The 21,516-nt window shown below is 45.7% G+C and overlaps 1 protein-coding gene across 1 annotated transcript in view; it reads right to left on the bottom strand.

Moving 5' to 3' along the window:
* LOC147728801 (phosphatidylinositol-3-phosphate phosphatase MTMR7-like) overlaps positions 1 to 21,516 on the bottom strand; it is a 291,280-nt gene that overhangs the window by 250,660 nt on the left and 19,104 nt on the right. The window contains exons 2-3 of the mRNA XM_086962585.1: positions 14,128 to 14,250; positions 6,429 to 6,591 (exon numbers count right to left, since the gene is read on the bottom strand). Coding sequence (XP_086818711.1) covers positions 6,429 to 6,591; positions 14,128 to 14,250 — 286 coding nt within the window. The remainder of the gene's footprint in view (positions 1 to 6,428; positions 6,592 to 14,127; positions 14,251 to 21,516) is intronic.

The following is a 21,516-nucleotide window of genomic DNA, read 5'->3' as shown; positions in this document are numbered from 1 at the left end:
CTTACTCAGTAGGCAAACTTTGAAAATAAAATATTTAAATCCATAAGTTCCTTAACCTGGGACAGGAGTAGCTTCACGGATGTACAAGGTGGTAGAAGGCAAGATCCTCAATGCCGTCTGTGACACCGCACTGCCCTAGAATGTAAGATTGGAGGAGTGGGAGCAGAGGTTTCCTTCCAGTGCCAAGACTTCAGAAACATGGATGAGAACATGAATAAAGCTGAAAAAAGAAACTCCACTATAGACAACAAATTGCAAACCCTTCAAACAGAAGTAGCCCCCGCCTGCGAGATTATGAAATGCACCTGGAGAGAAGAGAAGGGGACACAGAGGGAAGATCCTTGAGAAACTACTGTTTTACTGGGTTACTGGAGGACCTGCAGTGGACATGAACAGAGCAATTCCTAATGACATGGCTAACATCCTGAATGCCTTCTGAGACCTCATCAGCATAATTTGTGATTGACAGGACCCACGAGTACTGACACAAAGGGCCCTGCTAGGTGCACAGCGAGTTCCATGATCACCTGGATATTAAGCTATGTAAAGCACAACACCCTTCTATGAGCTGCACATCTCAATCCAGACTTCCACATTGAATCTTCAAAAATAATGATGCTCCCTGATTATACATTAATGGTCCAACAGCCAAAAACGTCTTTCAGTGAAGTACATTAGGGTCGAGGCAATAGTGCAGAGTTACATGTTTCAAAACTAAGTGAACATCAGAGTAGTGCAACACAGAAAATTTGAGTTTTTCAATACCCCAGAGAATGCCTGGGATGGAGGTCAAGGAGGGGAAAACCTTCAAACATGGAACCAATGGGCTAAACTTCCTCAACACGAGGGCCACCCAACCCCCAACCCCCAAAAGAACGCAGAACCTGGAAAAGGCTTGCTGAAGGATAACCTAGAAACCTGCCGCAAGCACAAAACCTGTGGGTGGGTCACGGTAGATCTAACCTCTGTAGTAAGTAGGAATCCCCGCTCTACTCAGACTCTTAAGATTCTTGCACAGTACTGGGGAGTACTCATAAAGACTATTGTTATTAGCTGGGCTGACAGCGCAATAATTTGAATACTTAAGGCAAACACCTAGCTGCAAATTATTGTTTAGTTCATTGAACTGTGAGCATGGGCATCACATATTTAGGTTTAGGAAGAGCAGGGGTGGAGGGGTTGTTAGTGGGTAGGAGACAGTTTTATTAATTCAGGTAATAGTCTTGAAGGGACACACATTAAGTACAAGTCAGCCACGGTCTGCACATTTACAGTGCCAGGACATCAAGCATCCAGGAGCATATTGCTTATTCTCAAGAGATGCAACAATTTATTTAACAACAATAACCAAAGATACTGAAACTTAAATATATGCCCATTGCTCTCAAATAATGCAACCTGGTGTATCTTTTGTCATCCATAATGGGAAAAGGCACATTGGTCAAAATAATCCCACCTCTAGATCTTCTGTGATGCAGAGCTACACATACGAGTGCACCCTAAATTCACCCATTAAAATACGAGTTTCAGTCTATAACTACTTATGGTTAAGAGGATCCTGAAGAATATCTTTCACAAAATGTCTTCAGTCACCCGAAGAGTGATGCCTGGGGCTGGCAGGCATTTGTCAGTACTATTGGGCACTCAAATATTCCCAATCAATGACCAGATCTTTGAAGAACAGCATAAACCAAGCGGCAGACTTTAATCACCTCTCCTAAAAAACGTATGCACTTTTGAAACTGAAATAGGGACCCATAAGTTCACTCACACTTGGTCTGGTTAATACAGCCCCATTAAACTGTTGGAATTGCGCACTAATCTGGATTCAATAGGATGGTTTTCTAACCAGTGAGACACGTCTTTGCCATGATTGCTAGACTGTTCCTATTTGAGCAGGGTCTAGACTTATTTCCATGGGGCTGGGTCTAAACGGAGTGTACATGGTGTGAAAAATAATGACGGATAGAGCCGGAGGAATTACCAGTGGTTGAGAATAATTAAAAAAATTCTTTCGCTTTTTGTATATTTCAGTGCTCACGGTGTCACGCCAATTAGGGCGAAACCAGTCTTGGGTTGCTTGTGTTCCGGTTTAAGGAGGACCTGTGCTGCCAGTTTGGGCTGGCTGTTCCTATTGGAGCAGCGCCAAGACAGGTTTTCATATGGCTGTGTCCAATTTGAGGTGGCATGGTGTGCAAAATAATGATTGACTAAGATGCAGCCCCACGTAATTACCAATGGCTGAGATTAATTCACGCATTCCATCCATCAATTTTTGGTATACTTGTTCGGCATGGCACACTATTTGCCCAGGTTTCATGCCTGGGGAGACTTCAATCCTGGGGTTTTAATAGGGACATTCAAACTTTAAGACGCATGGGAAGATGAGAAAATAAAAACCTTCAAACAGTTCACATCAGAATTTTCCCTACAGAGTTCTCAATTCTACGCTACCTGTAGCTGCGCCATGTACTTGAAACATATAAAGATAAAATAGCGATCGAACCTCAATTTAACCCTGTAGAAACAAAACTCACCATGGAATAACTGGATAGGAATGATTCCCCCACAATCTACAGATCCTGGTTGTGCCACATACTCAACCCACTGGGTATCTTCATGCTAACTGGGAACAGTATCTCTGTACCCTAAAAAAGGCAGAATGGAGCGAGGCCAATATGGTCCTGCTCACTTTGACAATATTATCTTGCATCTGACTGACACAATTCAAACACTTGCTTAGAGTTTATTCTAGCCCCAGAAAGCTCTGAGAAAGAGGCAGGAGCAACACTCAAAGTGCCGGAGAAGCAAAGCTGAAATTGTAGCCTTTTTTCCCCACACTGAATGGAAATACCCTTCAATTAAAAGGTACTGGGCTTTAATACACCTCATAATTATTTAAGTAGTGGATAAGCCAGGCATGGTGTACCCCAGGATGGTGCTGCTAGATATAATAGACTGATAGGGACACACACACACTTACTAGTAGCAATGGGTAGGATGATAGAGGAAAAAAGACATTGACCACCATTGGCGATCCTTTCCACGAGTGAATGACTTGGCGGTATGGACTAGAGAATTTATATACAAGGTTCAAGAATATATGGAGAAACTTGGGAAGATGTGAGATCCCGGGTGAACCAGGTTAATAATTAAAGTATAGGCTACACCTATAAGGTGTTACGGCAGAGCTGCTGACTTTGGAACATGAGAACCAGGTTCGAGGGCCAGCATTCGTTCTACATTCTGTGATTCTGGGCAAATCAGTAGATCTCCCCGTGCCTAAAAAACAAATGAATATTACCTTCTCTAATGTAACTGGAGCTCAGGTAAAGTGCTTGAATACATTCGGGTCAATATCACACAATATAAAAAACTGCAAAAAATCAAAGTTAATTTCAAGTGGTACTTTACTGGTCCATGAGACAACCATGCCGCTGCTGCCATGCTTATGTTTTTATACTTTTTAAAACAATCAAAAAGGTTATTTAAAAAAAACATAACCCGGCACAACGATTCAATGACATCACTCAGAGGTACAACCTTCTGAAATAGAATCTACGGTAGGGTTGAACATCATGCAACACCACTCTAGTATATGGTGTGCCTAAAAGGTTCAGTTCAAGAAAGCTAGCATTAGAACAGTTGGACCAGCCCACTTTACCATTTTCCCTCACTTTATACAGTGCGGTTTGCAAGAGACCATTGAGTATTATACACACTCACTGCAACAATGGAATCTTAACAGAGAATTAGCCGTTCTGTACTGCTAGTTATCCAACCTAGCCTCATGATACCTCAAAGCACAGGGAGACTGGTTTTACAACAAAAAAAGAAAATTCTCCACCCACCAGAGAGGCGAGTCACCCACTTAATACAAGGGATAGTGTATGCAACATGGTCTAGAAAATAATTCTACCATAGCTACCTTAGGCACATTTACTCCTTTCGATGTCCATCCCCTTGAGAGCTTTGCCCCTCAATACAAGGTAGAGTTGCTTTTAGAAGACACATGCTCTGCCACCGATGAAGATGTTGTGGTTTAATGGGTGCAGCATAACATACATGCTCTCGCTAGCGTGTAGAGTGGCTTAAACAATGTTGAACTGCCCGTGAGTTGTTTACATAGCCAAAATAAAATCTAGTTGGTCTTTGCATTGCAATGCTTGACCTCCCCACCTTCTCTAGCAGCTCTCAATATTGTGTCATGGTCTCTGTAATTGAAATTTCGCCAGCAACCGGTCTAGGTACTAGAAACCTGGATGCCCAATCCACTAGGACAAAAGTGTGAGTGCGCTGTATCACGAAGACATTTTGATACATATTCAATGTTTTTTTCTATGCCTCCTTGTTATGTATTCTTGGAGACCCCCAGTTCCTCTATGTTGTTTTGGCAAGTGTGCCTGTCCTGACCCATGGACCTTGCAAGTGCAACTCAAGGAAAGTTTCTGCATGAAGACTTCCATTCTCTCATGCTGGCATCTTGGGAGCTGCCCTCTCTTCAGCTTCTGAAACCAGTTCCTTTGTGCCTTCAAATCTATGTGGATGGAATGGCATGAAATTGGACCGCAAATAAAAATCTGCATTCAATTTAATGTAGTTTTCATCCACATAGCTTTGAAGGGTAGTTTTGATCTTTCTAAATTTCTTTCACCATCATACTGGCGCGTGGACTCAAAGATATTGTCTGTTCCCCAGCTGTCTAGCTGACTGTAATGTCTGCTGCCATGTCCTGATGTCTCGGAGAGGAGCTGAAAAGTGGCTCTTTAGATACTATACCAAAGTAAGGTATCATGAGCACAGAGTCCAGGGAATCCCCAAATGTATAGCAGAGGCTACATTAGATAATCACTAACAGCTCTCTTAATGTGGTAGCGTAGGCAAGCAGTTAGGTTCATCAAGAGGGTGTGTTAAGCATATATTGTATTCACTCAATCAAGGACTGATTACACACACACACACTCAGAGAGAGAATCCAGACCAATTGGGCAAGTATTAAAAAGGTATACCTAGGTTTTATTTCTGGAACCAAGCAGGATCTGTTACAGGTAGGTACAATGCAATACACAGAAATGCAATTGTGAATGGGATTTGCAATTCTCACAGGTGTGTATTTGATTTAAAAACACCTTAAATAACAGAAATTACTTTTGATTACTTTAGCGTTACTTTTGGATTACATCTACTACTCTGGGTGAAATGCCTAAGTATCACACCATGAATCCTACAATACAAAGGTAAGACTTTTTGGAGGTTCAAAATACAGTTACTTTTCTTTCATACAAAACACAGGTCAACACTTAGGCATTTTTAGGTTTAAAAATTCTTAACATTGGTTCCTATGGGAAAAAGAGTGTTAAGGGTTTAAAGATAATAAAATGATCTGTAAGTACAAATGTTAGGGGTTAGGACCAAGGTTCCCCATGGTCCAGTTAGGCACTGGAATCAGTGTGGGTTTAATGTGCTGAGATGTTTGCTACCAAACTTCCCCGGCTTCAGTAAAGCCATAATGGAGCTGTGGAGTTCGTAATGACCAACTCCCAGACCATATACTCTTTATGACTTTACTGCACTTACAATGTCTAAGAACAGACTAAGACATTGTAGGTGTACAGTGCTCATGCAACTGTACCCTCACCTGGGGGCTAGTGCACCCTGCTGGAGGGGGTGACTTACCTAGGCCCCAAGCTGTGGGTTACAGTCATGGCATGCAGGGATGGGTGCCATGTCGACTCCTCACTTTTCTCTGCACCACAACATGCAGCCTGCAATGGCAGTGTGTGGGTGTGACGGTGCAGGACTTCGAAGGGGGGCACAATAGGTGATGTAGCCCTTAGAGGCCTTCCCTTGTCACAGTTTCATTGGTACCTATGGTACCTTTTAGAAGGGGCTTATTTGTAGCCAGAGATGTGCCAATTGTTTGGGAAAGAACACAGGCCGTTGGAACCTGATTGGCAGGAACCCAGGGCACATCAAGTCAAAGTGCATCAAGTGTCAGGCAAAAAGTGGGGGTGTTACTGCAACAGAAACCTACTTTCTACAAAAAGGTCTGTAAAATTCCCACATTCCTGTGCATAAACTTTTACTTTCAGCTCGTTTACTTTTCTTGCTTTTGTGACTGTGAAACAAATGTTCAAATGTTGATGTTGTGTTACGAATAGGAGCAGCTCAGCTTAAAAACAGTCACTTGCCAATAGTACATCAGGAGACCCCTGGAAGAAAATTGCTTTTCAACTGGGTGAAATGTTCAATTTAACTTGGTTGTGTTTCTATAGGGTGTATATTTTATTGTGATTGGCCCATACACAATTTGCTGATGTGGAGAAACAAAGCTCCCAGGTAATGTCTTACAGCCTGAATAATTGAGAGCATTTTATGTACGCCAATTTGTTTGCAAGAGACTACTACAGAATTCTCCTTTTGCTTACCTGGTCGTGCTAGACGTATTAAGGATAGGTAGATATCATGGCAATCTCTCTCCTGAGGAACGATAAGCTGTATTATCTGAAAATTCTTGCAGCGAATGAGCAGAGGACATCCAGTAGCAGTGGTAGCTTGTTTTTCAACAGATGAAATTTGGCTGTGAAGTACCTACGAGAAAATAAATTAAAACACAAGTGAAAATCTCTATGAAGTAAACTCTGCCCTGAGAATGGTGTAAAAGGGAGTAGGTACAACATCTATTGCAGGGAGCTTTGAGTAGCTTGTGAGCTACCGATAGCTCTCCAGCTACCTGCAAGTAGGTCTCCAGTACGCAACCCAGCCTACTAAATTAGTAGCTTTTTCTTGGTTGAATCAATAAACATATACTAGTATTGAAAGTGTGTATTAGAGATGAAAATGTGTGCATTTTCAAGACTCGTAAGCTAATGTTTGGAGAAAAACTGCTGAATTTCAATTATATTTCCTGATGAATTTCCAATACAACCATTGATAGGGGTAAGGATAAATGTGTTATTTTAGCTCCAACACCTTCAGGATACACTTTATACATGCTATATTTGAATGTTAACTCTTGCGGCGTTAGGGAGACTTATTATATTGGTGCCTGGGGCATTACGCTATTGCGGTTATGCATTACCCATCCAGAGGCCTGACAAATTGAGAACGCCTTTTTCATCATTACTGTAACCTTGCTGATGCATTGAGGTGGTGATCACTGCTGGCAGTCTTGAATAGCATTGCCACCAATGCAATCTTGTCTGATGCCGTCACTATTACAGCACCAGTAATAATAGTAGCTCGGGAGGATTTTCATTGACCATAAGTAGCTCCTAATACAAAAAAGGTTGGAGATCACCGATCAATTGTGATAAATCAAGGAAATACAAACAGAAAAACGCAAGTGGAAATCCATGCCTCGATATCTTTTTTTTTTTTTTTTAATTCCTTTGTCCTTCCTTTTGGGTATTGTAGAACAAGAAATTATTACAGACAATGTTCCCTCTAATTATTTTCCTCTGTGTGCGGCAGAGTAAGGTCTCTGTGCGCTGCAGCCAAGGCTATGTGCGCCAAGAACCTGACCGCGCTTGTAGACCAGGGCTTTGAGTGGGATGAAAATACTCGGGGATCTTTCAAAGGGGCGTAACCAATGCAATTAAGGGTGTGGCTTCAAAGCAATTAAGCTAAAAATGAGTGCATCATATAGTGTGCCACCCTACTGATATTTTGCTGCTTCTGTCATTGCCTCCGCTCACTCACCCCTTGGATGCAATTGCATCAGAGAAGCCAGCGCGTGAGCAGCGTTCTGAATGGGCTCCGATCTCACCCCAGAGAGGCCAAAGAGTGAATGTGTGGCTCCATTTGCTCCAGTTATCGAGCTCACGGCAAAATAAGTGGGGGGATGCCGTCCACCCAGCGTGGTACCCCGTCTCGAGCCGTGGCCAAGACAATTGGCTTTATCAATAGTTGTTTTTTTAATCAAGTTGTATATATTAATGAAAATGCTTCTGCTCTTGTGGTTGGGGTTGTGGCTTAATGCTTGAGCTGTCGATTTTGGAGATGGGTTTTTAGTCTCAGGTCAGCCTAAAATCCTGTGATTCTGGGCAAATAAATTAATCTCCCCAAGCAGACAAAAAAATATATAATAATAAATCATGTAAAGCGCTGCAATACTTTTTCGGTTGAGTTCGCACTATATAAAAACTTGCTGCATTTCTTTTCTCCATGTTGAGTGGTGCAAACAAGACCCAAAACCCCTTCATAAATATACTCCTAAGTATCTCTCATTACTTTTTCACTCGAGGGCTTACTAGCATAAAAAAATTATGTGAGAGACCAGCGAGCACAGCGCAAGTGATTTCTCCATGCATGCATAACTTACCTAAACTTGAATAATATAACATTTTGAAAACCTTAGTAAATGTTGCACAATGTTGGATTAAAAAACTTCAGACATTTTGGCTGGTCTCAATAAAGTTTCACCCTGGACTACTTTTGTTACATTTTTGATAATAACTGCTGCATCTTCTTTCAAAATAATTACTAGAATTACTTGGAGTATGACAAATACCGCTATCTTTGAGTATGATGAGCTTTGCCCCTAGAATTTGTTAATGGGATATACTGTCTTTTACAAATAAATATAAAACATGTTCCTTAAGTACTCTGATACCAAGAGATGAAATACTTTTCAAGAGAAAACAATACAGTACAAATAAAATGTTTCACATAAAGGGAAACTGCCGATAGTAATTCAATTTGAAAGGACAGCTTCTCTGCCAATGTAATTTGGTAACATGTCTAACGGCAGAACGATTCTTAGCCTTCATGGGGATGACAAAGAAATGTCTGCAAATGACTGCCTTACGGCTTGCATTTACTTATTTCGAGGTGGCCAGTCAGCAATCCTGGCCCGAACTCCCTTCTTAGGAACACCGGGAGTGGCAAAAATATGATGGGAACTTTCACTACATGGCGGCCCAACAGGAGACATTGCTGAAGACTCTAAAAGTGCCATTCTGTGACCTGAAACGTCTCATAAAAATCATCGGAGCGGGCTTTGGAAGATACATCTGCACCAATAGCCTGTGCAACACTTGCAACTGCTCTATCAGTCTGGGACCGCTTTGGGCTGGTCATGGTGTGAAAACGTGCTTGGTGCTTGTGTGCTGCAGCAGAAAACGGAGTTATTTTGCCTTCCCCAATGCCCAATCCCCTTTTGGAGAAAAGCCTCCAGCAAACAAAATGGTAGCATGGGAACTCAGAAGTGTTCATCTAGCATAGATTAAAATGTTGCACTCCTGTCTGTGTACGCTAGGTTTGTAAATTGGTACTGCCTAGAAGTCTCTTTAACTTCTTCATGGTTGCTGAAGCGCCACGTTCCAAAGTGCGAGGAAAGGCCTGGCATCACCTGTCCTGTACACATGTTGTTCGATGTATTGCTAGACCTGTTTGGAGATTTAGACAGGAGTCATCCTAGATCTTGTGCAATGGTTGTCCTTCTCTGCAAACTCCTCGAAGTCTCATGTGTGGGCTTTCATATTTATACGCTTGTTGTAACCGTACTGGATGCTCGCCGACGTCTGATGGCAGGCTGCAGATTCCTACACATCATGCCTTGTTTCACTTTGTTTTGTGTGTCAATCCAAACAGTTCCCAGGTGTGACGACGGGTGGCACCGTAGGGCGGGGTTGTTCCTGCGTGTTCCAGTTGGTGTGACGAGGCTGCTCCTGTGTCCCTGAGTTTGGAAGGGTGTGGGTGGTCAGAAGGGGGTTTGGGCTGCAGCTGGAGCCCGTCCAGCCGTAGGGTGTGTTTATGTGTGTGGGGGCTGTAGCGTTACTGCTCCATGCATCTCCTCAACACACAGTAGCGGTCCGTCCATTATGGGCGTTGGGGCGTTGCCCCCCTCCCCGCTCAGCCCGTCTTTGAAGTGAATCAGTTCAAAGACGCCGAGGGCTCAGAGAAGAAGGACTCAACTGTCTGCATGACGCCAGACTGCCATGAAGGGGGTGGGCGGTCTGCCGTCCTTTGTCAGACGTCACCAGGCCAGGGGACATGCAGCACCACAAGTGCGCATGAGTGGGGACGGAGGGCGAATTTTCGCACCGTGTCCACTCATGCGCATTTGTGTTTTTGCTTGGTTGCGCATGCCCATTAGGAGCCCTTCGGCCTCCTAATGGGCGTGCTGCGGGCGAGAAGGCCTGTGCCCCAACTGGCGCCAGGATTGGCCTAGAGGGGCTGTGAGCCTGTGACGTGACGTGAGGGGAGCAGAGCAGATCCCAGAGGTGGCGCGGACCGGAGCCGGCAGCAAGGTAAGAGTGTGTGTGTGTTTTTCTTTTCTTTTAAAGTGTTTTGTGCGTGCGTGCGTGCGTGTATGCATGAATGTTTGGTGGAGAGTGTTGTCGTGAATGGAGGTGTTTGTGTGTATGCGTGTGTGAAATTGAATACATTTCTTATTCACTGAATTTTGTATGTTGTGTATGTGTGTGTGATTATGCGTCCCACTGCCTGCGGTTACCGTTTCCCAATCAGAGTCGTGTCCTCGATGTGGTCCATTGTAGTGTGCTGAGTGGTGCTGAGCCCGGGCGTGGACTGAAACCAGTGAGGCGGTGCAGTCAGTCTTACCCCGGTCTCTCTCCCCTGCTGGGTCAATGGAACCATCTCCTTGCCTAGGTCAGAGTGATTCCCGGGGTTTCCTACTCTGTCCGAAAGCAGCACAAGAACCGAAACGGAAAAGCCAATAAACATGGTTTAAATTCAAAATATAATTTTATTATTTTCGAGCAGCGCGTTTGGCCCAGAGAAGGTGCACTGGGGGTATAGAGGAGGGATAATGAGAAAATTAGGAGCAGGCGCGCAACACCCATACGGCTCAAAGGGTTTTGTTCCCCCTTTCACCTTTCTGTTTCTCAGCCAGGCTGGGCATAGGTCTCACTTCGTTTGGACCAGTTGAACACGCAAATGCAGCAATGAACAACTTAAAGCGGGCCTGTCAACTTTTGCAAAGGGCATTCAACTGCGTGGCAACACCTGGCACTGTGTTGAAAATGAAGTAGCCAGAGATATTACACAGCGCCAAGTGGCCATGCCTGCTACTTCGTTTTCAGCGCTGAATTCAAATTCGGGACGAGAACAATCCGTGCATAGTGTGTATATTGCTCAGATTTTCAGCAGAAAAGGAGAGGTAAACGGCCACAGGCACGGGGTAATGAGAGGTAGGGACCGGTGCCAGTTACAGCAGAGAGGTATTAAGCAGCAATAGGTACAAAAGAAAGCGGCAGGGACAGTGAGATACACGGAAAAAGAGAAGCATGGCTGGATGAGACAGGTGTACAAGCTAGAGCACTAGCTCTGTTCTTGCTACTTTGCATCCCTTAATTTCCCTGCATGAGATCCATGTCTCCTATTTTCCTGCATGCCTGCCCCCCCTCTCACAAACCCCACCAACCGCCACTGTCAACACAGCTGCGGTACCGGGGGTCCTCAGCCCTTCGCTCCCCGATGCTCCAGGCCGGTGAACCGGGCCTTGCTGCCCTCAAGTGCCCCCCTAATTTACAAATGCCCTCAATCAGTCCGCAGCCTCTCTCTATTCAGAAAAGCCACGCATCAATTCCAAAAGCATTACGTGTGCTTTACACGTCATGCTTTTGGACTTGCTGCATTTCTTTTTTAAATAGAGCGCAGCTGGGTGCTGATTGCGGGCCGTTGTGAAAGTATTGCTGTTAAATGCAGCACATGAGAGTGCTGCATTTAACAGCAATACTTTCACAACGGCCTGCAATCAGCACCCAGCTGCGCTCTATTTAAAAAAGAAATGCAGCAAGACCAAAAGCATGACGTGTAAAGCACACGTAATGCTTTTGGAATTGATGCGTGGCTTTTCCGAATAGAGAGAGGCTGTGGACTGAATGAGGGTATTTGTAAGGCCTCAGGCAACCAGTAAATTGCCGTTTTTCGCCGCTCGCGTTCTGAAAGCGGGCGGCGGCCAGAACGTGTGCGCGCTTCACAAGAGGCACTGCGCGCTCGGTGCCTTAAAGCTGCGCGGGCGCCCAGCCGCGCGGGTTAGAGGGAACACTGATTACAGAAACCCCGTCTATAAATACAGAGGGGCAGATTTATGAAGGACTTGCGCCGCCGGTGCGTCACTTTTTCCCATGTTAAAAATGACGCACCGGCGGCGCAAGGCCTTCATAAATGAGGCCCAGAATGCTTATGCCTTTCTAGAGTGCTTTAAATGGCACTGCTCTGTAAGTGTAGATCACAGTACTTCCTAATGAATGACCTTTTCAGTTGATACAAAAGGACCTGCGTTCCAGAACTTAAAGTGGAAGAAACATCAACAATTATTAAGACTGAAATTTCAAAGGCAATCCTTCGATCACGTAGAATGTGGAAGGATCGCACAAAATGTTCATCTACCATCAAATCTGAAAGAATGCCCCTTTATATGTATTTTTTCACTATTCACGGAGTGTAATACACAATGAGCACTGAGCCACCCGCCCTTTTTCCTTCACGACATTCTGTGATACTTTATTAACATCACGAAATTAATTATTCTCATGTAACTCAGTAAGTTAGTTTGAGAATACTATTTCCCTGTAGTTCTGGGTGATTTTATTTTTTTCCAAACAATGAAGAAAAAATATGCAGAAACAGCTTTTTTGCATTTGGGAAATTTGACTATTTAGGGTTTGCTTGGGAGTTTTGTGTTTGGAAAGCACCTAAAATTCTGCAAAATTCAGTTTAGTCTACTCAGCGGAATACATTTATGTTCACATTGCTTTATAAATACACAGATTCCATCCGTTTTTAGGTCAGGCTATGGCCAGAGCTCATATTATCAACAGAGACAAATACACAAAGAGCGTGTGTTGTGTTTGAACACTTCAACCACTGGCATGTTTGGGTTAGCCCTCCTTAACCTTTGCTTGTTTAAAGTGTCTTTCACATTTTGTTTTGGCCCACAAGAATATGGCCCAGTTTTATACTCTGCAGTGGCGAGTCGAAAAAGGAGTTCCTTGCTAAACACATGCACCGAAGCAATACAACCAATGGGGCATTTTTAACGTTGTTTGGAATTAATCGTTATTGTAAAGACATTTCTATTTTATTATTTCTTGGGATAATTGTAAAGATTTTAATTAATCATACAATAAATGTATTTGAAACTAAGAATCCCTTGCAGGCATCGCATATATAATGCTGCATGACAGCAGTTAACCACTGCACAACTAAATTCCATTTCGATTGCTCTTCCTCATTTTAAGTAAAACTATTTCTAGTCAAAATGGCATTACATCTCATACCATTAAAAAATTACATTTATTTATTTATTTTATTTGATAGATTTATAGAGCGCATGGCTACCCAAGGGCTTCCCAGCGCTGCGAGATTCCCACTCTGCGAGGCTGGAGATGGATTAGTGATACTGCTTTGAACAGCCATGTTTTAATCGCCTTCGGAAAGCTGCTTCCAATGTCAGTATACGTGATTCACGTGGTGATTAAGTAAATGTTATGACACCGGAAATAAATATACATTTATTTGATCTAACAGTTGTGCCTAAACTTTACACTGTAGTTGATATCCAAGAGGTGATGATGATGCGGAGAGATGTTGTGGTGAAAATACACCAATGAAGGGGACATGTAAGGGGAGGGAGGGTGAGGGGGCAGAGAACTCAGTCCTACACCAACAAAGATCAGAACAGACTCTAGTGATATAATATCCTACTCTGGCTGTTTAAATTAATCTCGAAATTTTAGGATGCTTAACCCAGGAGCATCACTTGTGCAAATTTGTAAAATAGAAGCCTGGAGTTCGTACCTGCAATATTGTGCACAGCACCATGACCGAACGACAAAACTGAGAAGAACAGAAAGGCCGAGTCTACAGAGATTTCTCACACTTGTTTACTTCAGTACTGTTAGACAGTGGTCCTACACAAAACAGATGTCGAGCCACCGATCTTCAGGAAACACAAACGAGCGTGAAAGACACAGCTAGTGGGGGTCTCTTAACACCTTGGTTGCTGAAGATATTCCCCTGCTGTGCTGGGCCATAATGTTAATGGGTGTGGTCATGACGAGCTCAGCTCGTCATGGGCACACTAGCACTGTGCCTGCTCGTCATGAGCACCGAAGGGGTTAACCATATTTATTTATGTTAACAATGGACACATACCCACGTTTCTTTACGGGTTTCAGACACATTTTCCACAAAGATGACATGAGTGGCCGTCAGGTATAAAGTTCCTAATGCTGCTTTCCTAGAGGAAATTCTGTCAATTAGCCGGACATGTTCAACCTGAGAAGGAAAAAAATAAGAGAAATAAAAACAATTGTAGACAAAGACCCAAGTCAAACGTTTGAGTAAACACTTACTTGCTACTGCAGATTTTGCGATTTCAAAACTCTAAGTGCTGTCAATATTACCCAACATATTACCTAACATAATGTCGATATGACTTAACGTCAGACGGATGAATGTCCAGAAGTTCTGGTCCAGAGGGAAACCTGGGGTCTTTTGTTTCCCAATAAATCGGACCATCCAGTTTCTAAGGTACTGAGCTACTGGCGAGAACTCGAGCAGGCTGTAAAGGAAGTCATTGTTGCAGCGGCGGCTCCTATGGCAAAGGAGCGTGGCCCCTCCAAAAACGGCAGGGAAGAAGAAGAATTTAAAAAACCAACACTCGTTTTTATTTCTCCTTTTCTGCAGAGTCTTGGGGGCAGGACCTGGGGGTGACTGCACTGAGGAGAATGGTAGTGCACTCCCTTCACTGCACATGATGGGTTGACTGTCTGTCTTAGGCCGGCTAAACCATCATGTGCAGTAAACCTCTCTCCAACCCCAGCTCCCAAGTCTGTCCTAGAGCACCAATCGAGCATGCTCAGGCCAATCCTAGAGCTGTTTTCATGTGAGAGCAGCTTCAGGATTGGCCACAGGGTAAGCTGGGAGCCTGTGCTCGAAGAAGCGGAAGGAGCAGAGAAGCACGACGTGGGACGAGGCCGACTGAATGGAAATGTTTTTTATTATTTTTTAATCCCCTCCTCCCTTCTCGACCCCTATGCCCCCCTTAAACCTCCCCAACCATGCCACTGGTCCCAAATATGGGCCACTACTGCATTGTTGTGGTATGGACAAAAGAGCACGTCTTTTACTGTACTAGGAATCAGGGCCGGACTGGGAACCAAAACCGGCCCTGGCAAAGTCCTCGGCCAGCCACCCGGGGGGAGGTTGGGGGTGTGACTGAGCTCTTTGCCGGCCCGGTTTTCAGCCGATTTTGTTACAGGGCCGATTTTGCAGCAAGATGGTGTATATTATTTGGGCACTGAATCTTGTTCATCCTTGCAAAATCAATCAACCTTCCCCATCTTTTGTCACTGCTCTCTTTGTCAAACAATGCACTACAGTGTTCATCCTTATTAGGTGCAGGCACACAATGGCTCATCTCCTTTCTAATTTTGAGCGGTCTACATTGGCACTATCATAATATTTGTTTATGATGTGATACAAAAGGGGATGATGGACCGAGCGTTTGAGCAAATCAAACACTCACCCCCAGTCAACTGATCTGGGTTTAATCCATCACCATTCTTTAGCTCACTCAGCCACCCCAGTTCAGACATGGCCATATGCAAATCAGTCTGACCCTGTGCCTCATGGGAACAGTCCAGCCCGAACTGACAAGCCATGTCTTCCCTGGACCGGAAACAAGCATCCTGGGACCGGTTTCAGATTCATAATCCTCATCAGCCAGGCTATCTCGAATCCAGTGGCCAAGTGAGCAAGGGACTCAGGTCGGAGCATACCCTGCCAATTTAGGGCAAACAAAGCGATACAAAAGGGGATGATGGACGGAGCGTTTGACCAAATCAAACACTCGCCCCCAGTCAACTGATTTGGGTTTAATCCATCACCATTCTTTAGCTCACTCAGCCACCCCAGTTAAGACATGGCCATATGCAAATCAGTCTGACCCTGTGCCTCATGGGAACAGTCCAGCCCGAACTTCCAAGCCATGTCTTCCCTGGACCGGAAACAAGCATCCTGGGACCGGTTGACAGGGTGTGCTCAGACGTGAGTCCCTTGCTCACTTTGCCACTGGATTCAAGCAAGCCTGGCTGAAGACGGCTGTAATGCCAGAAACCGGTCCTGGGAAGCTTGATTCCGGTCCGGGGAAGACATGGCTTGGCAGTTCGGGCTGGACTGTTCCCATGAGGCACAGGGTCAGACTGATTTTCATATGGCCATGTCTGAACTGGGGTGGCGGAGTGAGCTAAAGAACGGTGATGGATTAAACCCAGATCAGTTGACTGGGGGTGAGTGTTTGTATTGTCAACGCTCCGACCATCATCCCCTTTGGTTTTTATTTGTTTATGATGTGCAATTACTTTGTTTAGCGATACTGCTGTAAATCAACTTTAATTCCAGTGACTTAACTGGGAAACAGCCTGTACAACAAGACCTTTAACATGCAATGCCTTTACAATGCATCCTTTACCATACATATGCCTTTAAAACAGATGCCTTTACAACAAAATTGTAAGCATCTATCAGGTAAGTGAAACCCCTTTTAAATAAATATAACCTACTGACGGTCGCCAGTAGGTATAGTTAGGACCAAGTTACCAAAGGAAAATCGCAACATTCTATTCCCAATAACTTTGGCGCCGACTTACGAATCTTCGCAAAATTTAAAAAACTAATGGCCCGGTCCGGTCAGCTCCTATCTTGAAAGTTTCGGGGTGATTCGTCATTGGGGGGCAGAGAAAAAAGGGGGGTCCCAAAACGTGTTTTTCCCATCCAATTTCTCATAGGAAACTTTAGTCACGGCTACAGCCCGAACTGCTGAACGGAATTACACAAAATTTGGCAAAAAGGTGGCCCTTGGTTCAGAAAGAACTCTTTGTTAAATAGTGTAAAGCCGTTCAGTAGTTCCTGAGAAATAAAATAAAAAAAATATTGATATCTGGGCGGAGCCTAACCACACATGTCATCGTGAGATCTGATTGACTGTCAGCACTTCATCCTAGAATTGCTGGCAGCCATCTTGGGACCAATATACATGATAGTACCCCACTGAACTGCATTGTAGTGAATCGAAGATTTTGAGGGTTACCAAAAGGAGAATTATAAAGGGCGATAACAGACTTTAGTTACATTAGAATTCCTTTGTTGATGGTACCATACTAATTTCAGGAATTGTGTGGTGTTCTAAGGTGATTTTACCCTGTGAAAAACCTTCTGCAGGGGAAGTACATGAATCACGTTTGAGAGAAAACTATTTCACAAGCTTGTCCCATTAAGTTTTGTAAGGTGCTCCAGAAGCTAAAATTAGAGCATATTTTCTGCAAATTCACATATCTTTCTCAGTCATGTGAGAATGAAGTCTCACATTCTCGGTAATACATGTACATCCAACAAGGGCAGAGACTGCCAGTTGATTTCTTTGTGTTCAACTGCAGCTACCCACAGTGTTCTAAAGAACAACTAGAGCGCTAAAAGCCTTACTTATGACAAATGTATGGCACACATGAAGCCATCTTGAATGGAATAAACTGTTAACACTTAAAACATTTAGGGCCCGATGTAGGTAAACGCGATTTTCCGATTTCAAAATACCGAGGCGGGCCGAATCGGTATTCTGAAATCGGAAAACGAGATGTAGGAAAAAAATACCGATTGAAAACCGATTCGGTCGGCATCGGTAATGAGATTCGGTACGTTCCGATTCAGCTCGGTCCGATTCGGAAATTACCGAATCGGCCAACAACGAATCGGAAAACACCGAATCGGCTACCACCGACTCGGACATTTCCGATTCGGCGAATACCGATTCGGTAAAAGCCGAATCGGTAAAAACCGAATCGGCAATCATAGACCCATGGCGAAAAAGCCCATAGGAATGCATTGCATGAACCGATTCGGCTTTTACCGAATCGGATAATACCGAATCGGATTTTACCGATTCGGTTTTTACCGAATCGGTAAAAGCCGACTCGGCAATAGGCGATTCAGCCAATGAGGTGGCTCCCCCTCCCCCACCCAAACAGGGAGTGGCAACCCTGGCAGGTGCAGCCAATTAAGAAGTTTCTAGAAGTTTCTGGAAAGCCTGCCTGAGCCCAACACACAGTTAGCAGCAGTGGGAGAAGGAGGTTGCAGACTGAGCAGGAGCTGGAGAAAATGGCAGATCAGGCAGGAAGCCAGAAGTCCTCCCAAAAGAGGAAGCCCAAATTTACCACCACAGAACTCCAGGTGCTGGTTGAGGAGGTGGTGAGGGTGCACCGCCAGCTCTTTGGCAAGCTGTCCCTCAACATGCCAGACAGCACCAAGAGGAGATTGTGGGCCGACATCGCCCAGAAGGTCAACGCTGCTGGAGTCACCCCCAGGTCCATTGAGGAACTTAAGAAAAGGTTTTATGACCTCCGCAGCCTCACGAAGAGGAAGCTGGCCGACCTCCAAAGGCAGGCTGGACACACCGGAGGAGGCAAGAACCCGGCGCCACCCCTCACCGAGCTGGAGGAAATTGTCTCCAGCACCATCGAGAGGGAGAGCATCGTAGGGATCGGGACCCTGGACAGCACTGCGATGGCCACAGCTACAGGTAAGAAGCATGCGCATCATGACACACCCTACCAGACACCTCCCCATTAGACACAATGCATAGGCAAACACCAGCACTGTACTGTCACCAACATACAAGAGACAAGCATCATGGTACATGTAGTCAGCAGAAGTTAGCCAAATATGTCAGTGCAGAATCACAAGACAGGAAACAGTGTGACACGGTGTAAGGAGATGCAAGGACATGTGGAATGCCATAATTGTACTGACTGTAATACATCGGCACTCAGTTTACAAATGCTTCTTTGTACCTAGGGGCACCATCAGGCAGCACCACTGTGGCAGCTGAGGGAGCTTCGACTTCAAATACTGCAGTGGCAGGGCCGAGCACCAGCCAGCCTGGCCAGGAGGAGGAGGATGAGGATGAGGAAGGAGACACCCCAGGGCTTGGAATGGACGGAGTCCTGGTGATTAATTTCCAGGCAGTGCACTCCCCAGTACTGCCCAGCTCACCCCCCTTGCAATTTTCACCATACAACTCCCCTACAAGGCAGACCATTCCGCCGACAACAGCTCCTGCCACAACCGTGGCCTTGCCACCCGTCCAACCTGTCGTGGGAGCAGGGGCTCCGGGACCGGCCAGCACCACACCACCACCAGTGGCACCCCAGCCCACTCTGCAGGCCGGAGGCAGCAGTGCCAGACGCCGTGCCACCACCACCACCACTGCTGCACCAGCACGGGAGGGCAGTGTGTTCCTGGGCCTGGAGGGCCAGATGGTAAAAATCCAGCGCCAACAGGCCAAATCCACCATGGCCTGCCAACGCCAGCTCCTGCAGCACAACCTGCAGATGGGGGAGTTGGTGAAGGGGTTCCAGGCTGTTGTGGACAGCAACAAGGAGGTGGCAGCAGGGTTGGGCAGGCTGACCACTGCCATCACCCACTCCTCTGCCAGGCAGGAGGAGCATGAGGTTGCGCGCAGGAGGGATGCCCGGGTGCTCAACCGGGCCATGGCCCGCCTTGCAGCGGCGACCGCACAGCTGTGCCATCGCAGCTCAAATCAGGAATCGGCACTCAGTCAGCATACAGCTGAGCTGACTAGGGGGATGGCCAGGATCACCACGGCCATGGAGGCCATGTTAATATCTAACGCCGCCTCCAATCCTGCCCTGGACCTGGGTGATGCTGGAGACAGCAGCAGCCGCAGCAGCCCGGCCAGCGCTGCTTCAGAGCCAAGGAGGAGCACCAGGCGATCCGCTGATGCTGCTGGCCATTCGGAGGGGGCCGAGGGACACCCCAGTGGGTCTGGAAAGCGGGCCAAAAAATAGGCTGGCAAGGGGGGATGAGCACACCAGAACCCTGGACTTTATTTTCGTTAACAATCTCCATTATTTGATGCACATCAGTGCTGTAACTGTGGTGCATCATTATTAAAACTTTTTTTTTCCAAGCAACATTTAGCTGTCTTTGCATCTGTACTCAGTCAGAAATAGTTCTCAGTGATCTCCTCACGTCTGTATCTGCCATCACATGGCGTACACACCCCAGCTGGCTGTGTCAGTGGCACAGCTTCGTCGTCGTCATAGTCCTCGTAGTCAGACAACTCCACCTCAGTGCCCTTCTTGACCGCAAGGTTGTGTAACATTGCACATACAGCTATGATCTTGCAGCAGGTGATGGGGGTATACTGCCTTGCACCTCCACTCTTGTGCAGGCATCTGAATCTACTTTTCCAGATGCCAAAGGTCCGTTCAACAACATTCCTGGTGCGTATGTGGGCCCGGTTATACCTCCTTTGGCTGGGTGTGGAGGGGTTGAGGTAGGGGGTGAGTATGAATGAGCGGAGGGCATATGCACTGTCGCCTGGAAGAGAAAGGGGTCACATTAGACACATGCATACATGTATTACACCTACCTACTATGTGTTATGGGGGTCTGATGATGTGGCTCACCTAGGAGGTATCCTTCTCCAAAATCGCCAGCCATCAGCCGTGCATATATGCCGCTCTGTTGGAATATATATGAGTCATGGGTACTTCCTGGAAATTTTGCTACCAGGTCTGTGATGGTGCACTTGGCATTGCAGATCACCTGCACGTTGATGGTGTGTGTAGATTTCCGATTGCGGTATATGTATTCGGTGTCCGCTGGTGGGCAAATCGGAATATGCGTGCCATCTATGCAACCGATGACTTGGGGAAAGTGTGCCATCTGGTAGAAGTCCGCTTTGGTTTGTAGCAGTTCTGCGTGGGTTGCAGGGAATGAGATGTATTGGTCCATCCTGTCTATCATGGCGTCAAGGAATATGTGGAAGAACCTTGACAGGCTGCTCTGGCTCACCCCTCCTGCTGCTGCTACTCCACTTTGATAGCTGCCAGACGCTACCAGGTGTAGGCTGCATAGCACCTGGACGTGCGCAGGGATGGCGTGTGCCCTTGGGGTGTGGTGGTCCAAGTATGGCTTAAGGTCCCTGATGAGCTCAAGTATGGTGTCAGAGTCCAGCCTGTATCTCTGTAGGATCTCAGCCTCAGTGAGCATGAACAGGGTTATCCTCTGTCTGTAGACCTGTTCATTTCTTAGCCATTCCCTCTGTCCTTCCTGCTGTAGCCGTAGCCGCCTCGCAATGACATAGAAAGCTGCCATCCTGCAAGTTGCAATGCATTTTGGGACTGTTTATATGGGTTGGAGTTGGTTACCACCTGATTGCAATCCATGGTAAATACCGAGTGAATTCTACCGATTTTGAGCCGATTTCGGTGTTTCTGTGCCTCCCTACATCTCCCCAACTGTCGGAATCGGGGAATTTCCCGATCGGAGATTCATACGAATCGGCATGTTTTCCGATTCGGATCATGTCCGAATCGGTATTTTTTCCGATTCGGTACATGGACCGAATCGGTGATTTTCCGATTCGGTGTCACTAACGAATCGGTAGTAGGACCGAATCGGTGATTTTCCGATTCGGTGTCACTAACGAATCGGTAGTAGGACCGAATCGGTGATTTT

The sequence above is a fragment of the Lissotriton vulgaris genome, chromosome 3_1, assembly GCF_964263255.1.
Source record: "Lissotriton vulgaris chromosome 3_1, aLisVul1.2, whole genome shotgun sequence".
NCBI classification, from domain to species: domain Eukaryota; kingdom Metazoa; phylum Chordata; class Amphibia; order Caudata; family Salamandridae; genus Lissotriton; species Lissotriton vulgaris.
Note: the sequence above shows the minus strand (reverse complement) of the source record. Positions and strands in the feature narration are given on the sequence as shown.